The 16,204-nt window shown below is 38.4% G+C and overlaps 1 protein-coding gene across 1 annotated transcript; it reads right to left on the bottom strand.

Annotated features, from left to right (window-relative positions):
* Positions 1 to 7,800: 7,800 nt before the first annotated feature.
* LOC311288640 (SLAM family member 8-like) lies at positions 7,801 to 12,959 on the bottom strand. Its single transcript, XM_084406150.1, has 3 exons — positions 12,770 to 12,959; positions 8,744 to 9,052; positions 7,801 to 8,380 (listed from the first exon to the last, which is right to left on the bottom strand). The coding sequence occupies exons 1-3, from the start codon at positions 12,831 to 12,833 to the stop codon at positions 8,094 to 8,096; spliced, it is 660 nt and encodes a 219-aa protein (XP_084262276.1). The 5' UTR covers positions 12,834 to 12,959; the 3' UTR covers positions 7,801 to 8,093.
* Positions 12,960 to 16,204: the final 3,245 nt, after the last annotated feature.

The following is a 16,204-nucleotide window of genomic DNA, read 5'->3' as shown; positions in this document are numbered from 1 at the left end:
AGATGCGTACAAACATTTTGGATCCGAATTTGTAATATGTACAAATTTTGTAAACGTATTTTCCATGTATACTTTATGACGTAATTTTTTGATTTGATCAAGAACGCAAACCAATGCCAAAGCTGTTTGGTTATAGTAGCTAGTTAGTTCGATGTTATTTTGTGTGTATAAGAAACGTGTACAAACTTCAAAAAATTATCGCAACAGCGAACTTCAGCTGCTGTTATCATGTAAGAAAACGACAAACTGAGTAAACTACCGGTAAGTTTTGTGAATAGTTAAACGGTTGTTCATTCTATCAATAAAACAATATCTTTAAAAAACGGTATTACTCAGTCCTGTATTCAGTTATATTAAATGTTTAATCAGGGGGAAAGCGTATCTCAAAAGCTAGCAAACAGCAGTAGCATTTTCAAGTAACAGCGTATGGAAATTCTTTGAGAAAATAATAATAATAATAAAAAATTACCATTCAGAAACGTTTAGTAAGAGCCGTGTTTGCGGAGGTTCTGCTTGACTCTCTTCATCACCGCTCTCTGGGTCTGATTCTGGCTCAAACTGATGAGGCAATATTGACACCATTACATTTGACCGGGCCAGGAGCACATGTAACTGTCGCCCGTAAAGGTAATGGGCGTGAAGATTCCGGACGCAGTTTAGCCAATTACAACACACCGGCCGAACTAACCAATCTGAGCTCATTGCCTGTTTCTGAGGGAGTGGTTTCATAGACTAAGGAAGTCAACCGGTCGTTCAAATGACAGAGGAGGAAGCGGCTTACAATAAAGGTGAAATTTATGAAAAATAAGGCGTTTTTTAACAAACGAAACACGAAGACATGTTATATTGCAGCCCATAAACACAATCAAGCAAAGAAAAAAAGGCAGTAAACCACCCCTTTAAAGCATTTAAGGGACATTTGCTGAAGTCAGTTTGTCGATTATTCCTGTGCAGGAAGTACGCTAGTTTAGGGAAGTAAGCTAGTTAGGTGACTTGGCCGACATCGAGACAGCCTTTACATGCAGCCTTTAAATAAATGCACAAAAAAATTCTTTTTGGCTGCTGTCTTTCTAGGTTTTGCTGCTTTAGGTTTCGCCGGTTTAGGTTTGACTGCCTTTGCCTTTTTTGGGCTCTTGGCTGCTTTCTTAGGAGTCGCTGGTTTCTTTGTCTTCTCGGGGCTCTTCGTTGCCTTTTTAGCAGCGGGCTTCTTCACCTTCTTTGCTGCTGCAGTTTTGGGCTTCTTAACAGCAGCGGATTTCTTGGCTTTAGGAGACGCTTTCTTGCCGGGTTTTGTCTTTTTCTTGGCCTCGGTCTGTTTCTTGTTGAGTTTGAAGGAGCCTGAGGCGCCGATTCCTTTAGTCTACCACTACCACTGCGCAATGTGAGGTCAGAGTGACATCTTTTCTATGTAATTTTTGGATGTCCAATTTCGGTCCACTCAAGGGGTTGTTTTGTAACACCAGGCAACGTCTTTTTTAGATTATGTCTTTTTTAGATAATGTTGATGTCCGTGGGACCTCTGTGTAAGGGCTATTTATAGTCCATTTGTGACCCTGGACCACAAAACCAGTCACAAGGGTAAAATTTTTTACATTGAGATGTATATATCATCTGAAAGCTCAATAAATAATCTTTCCATGGATGTATGGTTTGTTAGGATAGGACAATATTTGTCTGAGATACAAGTATTTGGAAATCTGGAATCTGAGGGTGCAAAAAAATCTAAACATTGAGAAAATCTCCTTTAAAGTTGTGCACTTATGTTGGCGATTGTGTTGTATTCACTCACAAAAATAAATGTTTTATATATTTACGGTAGGAAATTTACAAAATACCTTCATGGAACATGATCTTTACTTAATATCCTAATGATTTTTGGCATAAAAGAAAAATCTATAATTTTTACCCATACAATGTATTGTTGGCTATTGCCACATATATACCCGTGCGACTTGTGACTGGTTTTGTGATCCAGGGTCACAAATGTATTCGGCTGTGGACGTCTTTTCAACATCAAATTTAGACTAATTTTAGATACAACTTCTATAACTGTAGTCCCATGTTTCAAAAGGGTGGAGGACATGTTTTCTGTACCATGTATTTACATTTACGCATTTGACAGACGTTTTTATCCAAAGTGACTTACATTGCATTACACATTTACATTCCAATCAGTTCTTGCTTTCCCTGGGAATCGAACCCATGATCTTAGCGCTGCAAGCGCCAACGCTCCAGCTGTGCTAAGCTGTATTAATTTCCCTGTAGCTTTCCTTGTCTCAGCTGCAAGTTTCAACAGGAAATGCATTACACCTTTGTGTGCGTCTCCAGTTATCACCTGCTGCTGAGACAATCAAATGGAGTTTTTGGAAAATGATCTTAAATAATTAAAAATAATCTGTATTCATTTGTATTACTCATGTTGATAACAACAATGTTGATATTTGCAAATTTTTTTTTTTTACATATTAATCATGTAAATTTCCGGCACCTGTCATAGACATCCAAAAAAATCTCTCTCTCTCTCTCTCTCTCTCTCTCTCTCTCTCTCAGATGCGCAGACTAGCAGTGAATTTTTATTCACATTTATACTCACCGGACATAGACATCCCGACACAAAATGGATTCCTACAAAATGGATTCCTACAAGATCTTCCTTGTCTAAATGAAGAAGATAAACAAGCATTGGAGTCTGGATTAACTTTTGCGGAATTAAGTGATGCCGTAACGGGTCTTTCGTCAGGTCGTACCCCAGGCATAGATGGACTTCCTGGTGAATTTTATAAGCATTTCTGGACAACATTTGGATCTGGTTTTCTACTTAAGAGCTGCCAACGGGCTGTTTTACATTGCTTCCAAAAAAAGGTGATCTTACCCTGTTAAAGAACTGGAGACCTTTGGCAATTCTCTGCACTGATTATAAAATTTTATCAAAGTGCCTTGCCAACATTATACACAAAGATCAATCTTATTGTACAAAAGACAGATGTATTGCTGACAACCTGCATTTAGTATGTGATGTCATTGCTTAAGCAATGTGTAATAATATTGATGTAGGAATACTGTCACTTGATCAGGAGAAAGCTTTTGATCGTGTTGATCATCAATATCTTTTTTAAGTATTAGAAGCTTTTGGGTTTGGAGAGAAATTTAGAAAAATGATAAAGTTGTTGTACAATAATGCAACATGTATGGTAAAGATAGCAGGAGGCCTGAGTGTCCCTGTCAAGGTACAGAGGGGTATCAGACAAGGATGCCCACTTTCTGGTCAGCTTTATAGCTTAGCTATAGAACCTCTTCATGTAAACTAAGAGAGAGTTTAATGGGTTTGAAGGTACAAGGTGCTATTTTTAACGATTATGTAAAAGTTTCAGCTTATGCTATTATTATTGTATGTTTGTGTTTTAAATTACTTTTTTAAATCTATGTAAGGTTTAGTTAAACCTTGAATATTTTGTAATAAAGGGGGGTTAAAAGTCAAAAAAAGTCTCTCTCTCTCTCTCTCTCTCTCTCTCTGAGATCCTCCAGAAGCGGACGGTGTGTTTTCTCCGCTCATGTTTGGAGTAAAACTGAAGTGGTAAAATAGTTTTGGGGAGTAAAAACAACATACACATCGAGTAGAGACATTCAACTTTATTTGCAGCCCAAACATCTGGAACGTGTGGATTCAGACAGATGTGGGCCGAATCTGGGACGACACTGTATGTTGCTGTCTGGGTCGGCATGTTGATATTTGTTGTTTAAAAGACACTTTACATACTAGTGATTTTGATTACATGCGATTGCTGATTATCGTTCATGGAAGTGTTCATGCTATTTTCACGTATTTATTTACTTTATTAAGAATCAAATAACTTTCAAGCTGCTTCTCTATGTCTGTTATCGGATATTTGTGCTGAACTAGGCTAGTTCACAACTGGCATCCCCAAATTGGTTGGTTCTTAGTTAAAGGGACAATAAGTAGCTTTTTAGGTATTTTATTATCTAAAATCAATATTTTTATTCATAAATATGCCCTCAATGGTGTACAAATACCTATGCCAATGATCAGACTAATCCTCGTAAACGAAGAATTTAATATCTTTATATACATGGGACGGGTAGGTCCACGGAGGCTTCCATGTAGTTCCGCCATCTTGAAAAACTATAATAGCAGAGAGGGACAAAAAGTACTAGGCCAACGCGTTTCCACAACGCGTTTCGTTCAGAACCAGCGTCACGTGACTGAAGCCAGCAGAAGCGGAGGAGCAGAGCAGTTGAGAGGCGCTTGTCACTGCCGCGGCAAGTTTAAAAGGCTGCACTGCACGGTTATTTATACACCGGTCATTCATACATACATATTACAGGATGAGTCCTCGTCATCGAAAAAGTCCAAAATAGACCGTAAAAGGAAACGTGACCGGAGATTACAAAAACAAGGGTTAATGTCGGGATAGCTAATGCAGGAGAAAGCTTTCAAAAGAGACCCTGAAGTTGCCTGCTTTCTTCTCGACAGGTAAGTCAATGTTACGGTCTTAATTACAAGCTTTTTTTTCATTGCTTGGTTGTGAACTTTATTATATAGACAGTAGAACATTTATAGTTACAAGTTAAACAGGCTCTTTGATGAATAGCAGCTATTGAGTAAAGTAACGTTAGAGAAGGCACGGATGATGATGATATCTAACAATGCACGTACTTCAAAAATATAACGAATAAAGGCGGCATTACTACTAACTACCATAGTTAATGTTTTTCACAGTCAGTAATTTATACTGTAACATTCTTTTTTTCGTTGATTCAAGTTTCAGTTTGTTTTAAATAACAAACCTGTTCACCCGAAGGAAAACTCGAAGTGCTATTATAAGACATCCTGTCATAGCTTTTTGGTACATAACGTCTAAAAAGTGAGGCGCTGGAGAGCATTATTCGTTTGAATGCAAAATACAGTTTCACCACTAGATGGGGGAAATTCCTACTTAGTGTCCCTTTAAGAGTGTGTATTTTGCTAGGAGGAGTTTGACTGATGCTCTGTAATGACTGAACCAAATAGTCATATAAAAGGATGGTTAAAAAATGACAATATATTCAGAATAAATTGCTTTTGTTTGACATTAAATATTTCTTTCTCTGAATATAACTTTGCACTTGTGAAAAGTGCACTAGTGAAACTAACTACCTATCGTGTGTGTGTGTGTGTGTGTGTGTGTGTGTGTGTGTGTGTGTGTGTGTGTGTGTGTGTGTGTGTGTGTGTGTGTGTGTGTGTGTGTGTGTGTGTGTGTGTGTGTATGGGGATTGTTGGAGAGGCTTTTGGACTGTTAGGTTCTGATTAGGTGATGGATGAGTAAACCCTTCTGGGTGCCGGTCAGAGCACATAATGAGGAGACAGGTGATCAGATCAACTCTGTGTATTGGAGGTAGATGGATGGACCACAGAGGTATATTCAATGATAGTCTGGAAAATAAGTACAATAAAGATAATGTAAAGTAATTATTCTTAATTCACATCAGTGACATTTCTCTGCTCAACATCCAGTTAAATAAACAGAAACGAGGTATTCCACAGGAAAATACGCTGTAAGCCATTTGTCATCAATAACATACAGTGTCTATATAATCCCGTGGCTCATATGAAGAGCATTCAAACAAACATGACAATAATCACTCGTCTGGTATTATAACATCTTAACTGACCAACATCACTTCATTAATAACCCATAACACTGATCTGCAGCTTAATAAAGAATGAATAATCACACTGACACTTTATATAATATTACCGATCTGACTAACACAGAACGACCTCTACAGGACATGTCCGGGCATGCACGTGTGTTCAGATCACGTTTAACACAAATGTTATCAAATTGGCTTACTCTGGGGTCAGAGACTAACATCGTGATATTACATCTGCAGTAATCACCAACAAACAGGAATCAACAACTCTACAGCTGACAGATCACACAGATCACACAGACACAGCAGAGAGAGGCAGCTCAACTAACTACTGTACACTGCTCACTAACGGCATATTACCATGACTACGGTTTCATAATAAAAGTCTTCTGCTTCTTCTTCTTCTTGTTTTTTGGCAGATTACTACTTTTGTATTATACCGCCACCAACTGTACAGGAGTGTGTAATACCATGAACTTCATAGAGTCTTAGGCTTGAATTAGTTTAAACAAATAATAATAATAATAATAATAATAATAACCTTATATTCTTTTCATTATACCAGTATTATTAAGAAAAATAAATAAAGCGTCAAGTCTCTCCCTTTTCATACCCTGTTCTTCAAGTATATCATGTATTGAGCATAATAAAAGTCCCTACTGAATGAGCATAGCTTGAAATGAGGCTATCACGTGACCGGTGGAGCTTTGTTACCTCACTGACACGTCACGCTGGGCTCAAATACAAAGCGCCTCGATTGCGCTGTCCCGCTATCCATTTAGTGCAATATTATAATTATATCGGTCATGTCTGTATGTTTGTAGCTTTTTTTAACGTGGTGTATTGTTATTCTTGAATTAAATATGTAATTGCTTTTGTATTTGTGCATTTGTGTTTCTCAACAATGTGCATGTTTGTGTTGTTTTGTAAGGAACACACTAAAAGTGGTGCAATGAAAAATCACATATTCCTAATTTATTGGCGAAGAGGGTGAAAAGACACAAGTTTGATGCGAGTAAAAATGAAGAACAGAAAGTCTTTATTGTCATTGTATTGTGCAAAATACAATGAAATTAGAAAAACTCTATTGCTGCACACACACACACACACACACACACACACACACAATTACACACACCGCCATCTTGCTAATAACATATATGCTTATTAAATAGACAGATAAACCTTACAATGACATCCTAATGAACAAAGCATTGAATGACACAGTTGGTGTCGGACTTTTTATTAACCACCAGATGGCGAAGTAGAGCACTGTGTCAAAAGCTTCAACACAGTTTGTTGTAAAAGCCTCACTGCTCCAGAAGCCTCGTCTGGCACACCCCTACTTTCAGGCCAGGCTCAACCCTGCTTCGCTTCAGTGTGTGTGTGTGTGTGTGTGTGTGTGTGTGTGTGTGTGTGTGTGTGTGTGTGTGTGTGTGTGTGTGTGTGTGTGTGTGTGTCACTGCTGGCTTGGGCTGTGGGTCTCCTCAGGCATCCCGTCTGGCTCTCCAGGTATAGATCATCATGGGTGTCTTTTACATGTTGTTCATTGGCATTTAGTTGCTCATCTCCACTATGTTGTGCACAAAAGCACATCCTATAGGATTAATTGACAGGCCACACCCGATGGTAATGCGGCCATGACACGAAGCGGATCCGTTGTTTTGATCACCATTCAGTGTTTGTGTTCACACTACAGAGTTAAAATAACACTGAAGCACTGCTGGAGTTAAAGTATGCAGTGATGATTGAAAATAATCTGCATGCAACTTGTAAAAGGAAAAATTAAAGTTTACTTTTAGTGACATCCAGCACTGTTGTGACAATCAGATATTCTGAAGAATGAAGAAAGCACAATGTGAGCGTAAGATTTTAACTACAGTGTTATTCAGACTCTCACAGACATTCACAATCAGCTTATGAAACAATGGTGACATGCTTCATACTGCAGTGCATGATGGGTACCAGCAAAATCCACTCATGACTCCCAGCATGCATTGCAGCATGACTAAATTACACATTTGTATTCTATTACTATTTAGATTTGAAAATGTTCATATTTCCATTGTTGAGGTTTGTATGATGAGTGCGTCTCAATTTTTACACAAGAGATGTTGTAGCATTTTTGAAAGATCTCACACAGATATCTTCATTTTTCTTTCTTTATTAATGCTTCAGCTTCAAATGTCTGAGCCAACAGTATAAAATGCCTTTATTAATAAACTGTGAACATCCAGGTTTTAATTAATTTTATGTACAAATCATGATGAAAAAATAGGCTAACGAGATCATTTTAGGCCAATGTAACCAATATACACACATACACATAACCTTGCCATTCTAAGGGTGTCAAAAATAGGTGGCCTGTTTTTTCTAGTGGTCTTTATTCATTTTAAAAAATAACATTTTTAATAGTATAATCCTTATTAATACTTGAGAATTTAAGTATTCAACATTTTTCCACAGAATCTTGAAACCTTCCCTGTGCACACTACAGTCTTGGCCGTGTGGTTGGTGCTGACGGTGTTGATGGCGGTGCAGGTGACTGTAGCGCTCTCTGCTGGATGGAGGCTGATGTTCTGGTTCTGTCCAGTCTTGACCAGATCTCCACTCCAGCTGTAGGAGGGATTCGGATCACCGGACGCCAGACAGCGAAGATGAAACACACACATGTTTTCTGACTCCAGCCAGGAATCACTGAGCTCAATCTGTACATCTCTGATGAGATCTGGAGGAGAATAATACGCAAAAGTCAATTATATTTACATTTTGAAAATAAAGGTTATTTTTGGTGTCTATGGTTCCATGAAGAACCTTTCACATCCATTGAACCTTAATTGTACAAAGGTTTTGTTTTGGGGTTTTTTATAGTGGAAAATAGTTCTTTACACTAGAGCTGTTCACTGGAAGATTCTTCTCTGACATCACTGCGAAAATTCCCTCTTTGAATCATTCATTTTAAAGGTGTTCGGTTTCCTTCATAAATTAATTATTTAACTTCAGCTAAATGACTATAGACTTATTTAACTCCAGTTATTGAATGTGTATGTGTGTTTACATTAACAGCATTGACAGGATAAATTAAACTCACCATGAACACGCAGCACAATGGTTTTTGTTGGAAGTTGAACAGATTTTCCTAATGCAAGAATAGAGAAGCTTCCAGAATCCTGGAGTTTCAGGTCTTCTATTGTTATACTAATATTGTCCTTATACATCTTTAACCTTTCATGAAATAATTGAGGATTCACCCGTTTGATCTGATCTTTGTCATACTCAGCGAATGTATTCAAATTATATGTCCACTGCACTTCAAGAACTTCTATTGGATAATTAGCAGTTAAATCCAGTGAGTCTCCGACAGCTTTGTGCACCTGAACATATGGATCAGCTCGTGGCACTACAACACACAACAAATAACTCTGGTTACAAATCATCGCAAAATCATGTCATATTTTTCACATTCAACATAAGATAATTAGTTTGGCAACAACATCATCAGAACCAATGAGAAAAGGGGAACAGAGATGGCAAATATTAAATAAACCATCAAAAGAAGCTCACAGCATTTGAGGTGAGGGTTTATCATCACAGACCATCTCACACTCACACTCACTCTTATCTTCTTAAAGGAACACTCCACCATTTTTTGAAATAGGGCTTATTCACATTCTTTCATACATTTAGATAGGTGGGTAAATGCATTTTTGTCTCAGTGCATTCATTGTTTTAGTCTGACAGGGTCGGCGCTAGCTTAGCTTAGCACAATGAATGGAATCCTTTGTTGCCAGCTAGCATGTCCTGAGTAAAAGTGATAAAAAAATTTTTTTAAAAACCACGTAATTACTTCTTGTGGCCTGCGTATTCACAACGAGTACAAATAACGATGCAGATTAACACTAGGTGATTTCTTAGGCAGATATTGACTTGGGACTATATTATGGGGAAGCACAGGCGAAGCACGGCTACTTAGGCGAAGCACTGCTTGGGCGCAGAGATATCACGCAACACATGAAATCCCACGACTTCCGTCAACATACCGGTGTGAATAGTAGCTGCCTGGCTATTTTCCCAACAGTACATGAATGGCGATGAACATGGCTGATTTTGTGTGAGCCAGAACCATACCTATATACAAGAGTTTACAGAAAATGAGTGGAAATAGAACGACAGGAGGAGGTTGCGATCGCTCAACAGCCCGAGGACGTGAGGATGAGAGCCAACACGAACTGGTGGTGTGAATGTGGGGGAATATGCCGACTGAAATAGAGTGTCTGTGCTGTGGCGAGTGGGACAAGTTTCTGCCATTGATAACCAGGCTCAACGCGTCAGATCAAGATGAGCGTGCCCGCAGTTGTGTCACAGCTACCGCGGATTTCACGCCGTTGATTCATCCGGCAGTACTCGATTTTTTTTCCCGGTGTGATAAAGTGAACTGGAAAAAACGCCCCACGCCGAATAGACCAAATGGACAGCTGTCCACAGAGTAAGTGATTATTTTAAACATGACACATGTATAGTAAACTGCTTGTAGCCTTCTCCTCTCTAGTAGTTATACTAAAACTCCTCAGTCAAAAGAACCAGCTAACTCGGTGAGAGAAATATAGCTATCTTAGCCCTCAGTCATTTCATTTTACAGGTAACGATAACAGCTAATTTTATTTTAGTTTGGTTGTTCATGCTTAACAGGTTGAATTCAACATAAGGTTATACTAGAGGAGGCTAACGTTATTTGAACCGTAGTCTATATACAGCTTCTCAGCATCTATCTTATAACCGAATAAAGACACAGATTAACATAATAATACATTTTATTTATTTGGCGCCTTTCTGGACACTCAAGGTCGCCTGAGATTAACATAAGGAAGAGTAATAAAAGACAACTTACATGTGCACTTTGTTCTGCCTGTGCTTTGAAAATAGATGGGATGGGGACAGCCGTATGTTTCAGACGTATTACCGTCTTTCTGGGCCCATATTCCATTTTTTCAAAGTAACTTAGTCCTCCGGTGCAAAATGCTCTTCGCAAACACGATACTGTTTGATTTTGTAGAGAGGCGTTGAAGTACAAATCGCCAGAGCAGCTAGCCATTTATTTCTCAGTTCCACATTCGATGGAATTCTGTGAAACATTTCCTTTGCTTGTTCTCACAACCTTTTGCTACGCAGATAATTACCATGTTTGCTGCAACTGTAGCTGTAACTTCTCAAAAAAAACAAAAAAACAAAAGCGAAGACACTCGGTGCAGGTCACGCGTGTTGTTCTTCTGTGTTTTAACTTGTTGCACACCGGTATGTTGACAGAAGTCGTGGGATTTCATGTGTTGCGTGATATCTCTGCGCCCAAGTAGCAGTGCTTCGCCTAAGTAGCCGTGCTTCGCCTGTGCTTCCCCATAATATAGTCCCAAGTCAATATCTGCCTAAGAAATCACCTAGTGTTAATCTGCATCGCTATTTGTACTCGTTGTGAATACGCAGGCCACAAGAAGTAATTACGTGGGTTTTAAAAAAAAAAATTATCACTTTTACTCAGGACATGCTAGCTGGCAACAAAGGATTCCATTCATTGTGCTAAGCTAAGCTAGCGCCGACCCTGTCAAACTAAAACAATGCATGCACTGAGACAAAAATGCATTTACCCACCTATCTAAATGTATGAAAGAATATGAATAAGCCCTATTTAAAAAAACGGTGGAGTGTTCCTTTAAGAACGTCAGCACAGCAAAGTCAGACTGAAGAATAACTTTATTCCCTCCAGATATCTGCATTTCAGACTCTATATGGCCTGTAATTGTTTGTAATGTATATTTGCACAATGACTCATGATCCTGCATATTCTTCCATTGCACTGAATGACGAGTGAACTTAAAATCCTGAAATAATATATCATTGTGTAACATGCAATGCTGGTTGCAACAGAATAATGGTCGATTATATTTGGCCACTTTCTGTAAAGATAAGGCTTGAGGTTTCCTGAGCTGAACTTTTCTCTTTTCTCACAGATGAAACACAGATAAGACTTAAACACAACATGCTTGATCATTTACCTCATCAATGGAAAGTTTATTTATTAATCTCAATTTAAAATAATTGACCTATGTGAATGGTTTTGTGGTCCAGGGTCAAATTTAGTTACATCGGCCTATTTAATAAACAGAAACATACATTTCACTTATATTAAGTTACTAAATGTGATATGACACACATAGACCTATGGATGCATATATATATATATATATATATATATATACAGAGGCGGACAGAGTACACAGCTTCATTACTTGAGTAAAAGTACAGATACCCCTTGCTAAATTTTACTCAAGTACAAGTAAAAGTACTACAGTCAGATGTCTACTTAAGTAAAAGTACTGAAGTACTTGTTTTTAAAAGTACTTGAGTATCAAGAGTACAAGAGTACATTTTCTAAATATTGCATTACTACTGCCACAGTGCTTATATTGGTAAACACAGCAAACACTTGAAGTGAAAACTATCATCAACTTGTTTAGAAAATTGAAATAGTTTGGCGAGGTGGGGCCATGGGTTGGCACATTCCTGGGATGGACCTTCTGCGTCTTCATCCATTGTTTCGTCCATGGTTTCATCTCTTATCTAAATCTGACCATGGAGTTGACTTTGGTGGAAAGCTGAGGTGATTGTTGATAGGCTGTCCCAATCAGTGGCGCCTGCACAATCCAATCACGTTTGAGAGGGAAACAACAAATTGAGGGTTTCCGAGATTTTTCTTTTTTCCTTTTTTTTTTTTTTTTTTAGAAGTAACGGGTACTCACAGTTATGGATAGAAATGTAGTGGAGTAAAGAGTACAATATTTGCCTCTCAAATGTACTTGAGTAAAGTCATGAGTACTCCCCAAAAATTATACTCGAGTAAAGTACAGATCCCTCAAAATTGTACTTAAGTACTGTACTCAAGTAAATGTACTCCGTTACTGTCCGGCTCTGTATATATATATATATATATATGTATGAAAACAAGATATGGAACCACAAGCAGTTTTTAAGATGCATGTTAATTTCCTATACACACCAAACACAAATAAGGAAGTGTCTTACAGCCTGTTGAGACATTAACTGAGATGTTTCTGAAGATACTCACCCTGGAGAAGGAAAAGCAGGAGAACTGCTAAAATGGAGCAGCGGGACTCTTGAAAGATGTTCATGTCTGGACGTTTAGACGACAGACTGAGGCATCAGAGAAAGACAGAAGAGAGAAAACGACTTCCTCAGTTGATCACGGAGTTATTTATGTCTCTCAGTTTGTGCACATTTGACCACAGCTCTGTAGCTGTTCTGACACTAATAATTGTGTGACATGGCTGACATAATGCTGAACAAAACACAAGATAAAGAGACAAGGACAAACCACACATTCATGACAAAAACTCACAATGAATTAAAAGCTAAAGAACAAAAAAAAAGTAGGTTTTAAGAAAAGATTTAAAAATAGTTAAAGACTGAGCCGATCTGATATTGATCTGGGGACGGACAAAAGACTCTTATCACCAGACCTTTCATGTGGGATTGTGGGATTTCTTTTGGGATTTGCACTCACAGAAGAAAGCTGCGTCTCAAACACTCACAGCTCATGACTGAATAACTTTTGTAACTTTAATAAGGATTCATAGTTGATTTATAAAGTGAAGATTATACAGTGTTATATTACATTTGATTATTCAATTTCTGTACCTGAATACTGTTAGATAGCCTACCTGAACATCGAAGCGCTGTTTATTTAATTTGTTTCATCTTTGTTCTATTGTATATATTTGTGTTATTGATTGTAATTTGTTTATTTGTACTAATTTTATGACTGACTGAATTGTATAGGCGAGTAGTTTGACTGTGGCATCGAAACTGGAATCGACAATGTTGAAATGGCACTGGAAGGCCGATCTACTTTTACATCCTTTTAATTCTGCTACTCTCAAAAGTTATGATTTAAAGGATTGCATCATTACTTGATTATAACCATTTTTCTAATATGTTCATTGTTATAGCAAATACATGGTTGTGCAAATGAACTAACATCATTCAAGCACACTGTGATGGATTTTTGTATTAATAACTAACATTTGTTTTTCTTGCAGAAACAACAATCATATGTTTTTGAATGATGTATGTGTGCCCTTTCAGAAAACTCATGACTTTGAGTGTGTGTGTGTGTGTGTGTGTGTGTGTGTGTGTGTGTGTGTGTGTGTGTGTGTGTGTGTGTGTGTGTGTGTGTGTGTGTGTGTGTGTGTAAATAACAAATAGGGGAAATGAAAATAGCCAGATGACTAGGTTTGAAACCATGTGATTAAGAAGTAATCTTTACCTAGCAACAGAAGGGCTTGTCCAAAAAAGAACCAATCAAATTATGTAATGTTTCGTGCTATTTTGCTATAACCTCTTATTCTATAAAAACTGCTGTATTTGTGTTTTACGGTGGGATTCTCATTGGAATTTGTCTGAGATCCTCCGGCCTTGCTTCTTGGGAGAGATTCCCTGAGAACTGCTCGGGAACTCTTCCGGCCGTGATTAAAGCATTTAAGGGACATTTGCTGAAGTCTGTTTGTCGATTATTCCTGTGCAGGAGTAAGCTAGTTAGGTGACTCGGCCGACATCGACTGGAGACAGCCTTTACATGCAGCCTTTAAATAAATGCACAAAAAAAAAAGATTAAGCTGTCAATTATGTGTATTCATAAAGTAAAAGGGTAATCTAATAATGTGGTCTAAGTTTAAAAGTTTTTGCTGCTTTAGGTTTCGCTGGTTTAGGTTTGACTGCCTTTGCCTTTTTTGGGCTCTTGGCTGCTTTCTTAGGAGTCGCTGGTTTCTTTGTCTTCTCGGGGCTCTTCGTTGCCTTTTTAGCGGCGGGCTTCTTCACCTTCTTTGCTGCTGCAGTTTTGGGCTTCTTAACAGCAGCGGATTTCTTGGCTTTAGGAGCCGCTTTCTTGCCGGGTTTTGTCTTTTTCTTGGCCTCGGTCTGTTTCTTGATGAGTTTGAAGGAGCCTGAGGCGCCGATTCCTTTAGTCTACCACTACCACTGCGCAATGTGAGGTCAGAGTGACATCTTTTCTATGTAATTTTTGGACGTCCAATTTCGGTCCACTCAAGGGGTTGTTTTGTAACGCCAGGCAACGTCTTTTTTAGATAATGTTGATGTCCGTGGGACCTCTGTGTAAGGGCTATTTATAGTCCATTTGTGACCCTGGACCACAAAACCAGTCACAAGGGTTCATTTTTTTTACATTGAGATGTATATATCATCTGAAAGCTCAATAAATAATCTTTCCATGGATGTATGGTTTGTTAGGATAGGACAATATTTGTCTGAGATACAACTATAAGGAAATCTGGAATCTGAGGGTGCAAAATTGAGTGTAATAATATTTATGTAGGAATACTGTCACTTGATCAGGAGAAAGCTTTTGATCGTGTTGATCATCAATATCTTTTTAAAGTATTAGGAGCTTTTTGGTTCGGAGAGAAATTTAGAAAAATAATAAAGTTGTTGTATAATAATGCAACATGTATGGTAAAGATAGCAGGAGGCCTGAGTGTCCCTGTCAAGGTACAGAGGGGTATCAGACAAGGATGCCCACTTTCTGGTCAGCTTTATAGCTTAGCTATAGAACCTCTTCATGTAAACTAAGAGAGAGTTTAATGGGTTTGAAGGTACAAGGTGCTAGTTTTTAACGATTATGTAAAAGTTTCAGCTTATGCTGATGATATTACTGTTGTTTTAAGGGATGTTAAAGATGTTCAGGTTTTAAAAGAGATTTTATTAAGTTATGGTAAAGCCTCATCTGCAAAAGTAAACTGGGCAAAAAGTGATGCGTTGTGGTGTGGTTTAGACCACAACACTCCAGCTCTCCCAGGTAATTTAAAATGGGGAAAATCTGGGTTAAAATATTTGGGGGTGTTTTTAGGAAGGGAGGATTACAAGAGACAGAATTGGGAGGGCCTGGTGGAGAAGGTGTGTGCTCGGTTGTCTTGCTGGCATTGGCTGCGACCACAGTTATCCTATAGGGGAAGAGCCCTGGTCTGCAACAACCTTGTAGCCTCAACGCTATGGCACAAAATGAACATTCTGGAACATTCTTTTTTTGGTCCGGTAACCATTGGACAAAAGCATCAACTTTGTTTCTGCCCAGACAAGAAGGACTAGTGGATATAAAAAGCAGAATTAAGACTTTCAGACTACAGACAGTAAAGAGATTCCTCTACGGAGTGGATGTCAGCTGGTCTGGAGTGGCTTGTGCCCTCCTTAGAAGAGCAGGAGGGATGGGGCTGGATAAACATTTGTTTCTCCTGGACATTCAAAATGTTGATTTGACTGGACTAACTTCCTTTTACCATTCAGTGTTCAAAGCCTGGAGGACTTTTAATATCTCAAGAGACATCACGGATGAGGGAGGTCTCTGGTCAAGGGAGGAACCCCTAATGCACAACTCTATAGTGGACTCAGCGATTTTAAAATCACCATCGATGAGGAATCTTCTAAAGGCTGCAGGAGTTGTAAAGATTGGACATTTAATAACTTCAGATGG

Source organism: Rutilus rutilus, assembly GCF_951802725.1.
Source record: "Rutilus rutilus genome assembly, chromosome: 3".
NCBI classification, from domain to species: Eukaryota; Metazoa; Chordata; class Actinopteri; order Cypriniformes; family Leuciscidae; genus Rutilus; species Rutilus rutilus.
This window is presented reverse-complemented; position numbering and strand designations above follow the sequence as displayed.

What these genes read in the sequence shown, in the direction of transcription:
- LOC311288640 (XM_084406150.1), bottom strand. Translation starts at nt 12,833, where the DNA reads ATGAACATCTTTCAAGAGTCCCGCTGCTCCATTTTAGCAGTTCTCCTG. An exon ending in CCTGCTTTTCCTTCTCCAGG is followed by an intron (nt 9,053 to 12,769) that starts GTGAGTATCTTC and finishes TGTGTGTTGTAG; the next exon opens with TGCCACGAGCTGATCCATAT. An exon ending in CATTGTGCTGCGTGTTCATG is followed by an intron (nt 8,381 to 8,743) that starts GTGAGTTTAATT and finishes ATTCTCCTCCAG; the next exon opens with ATCTCATCAGAGATGTACAG.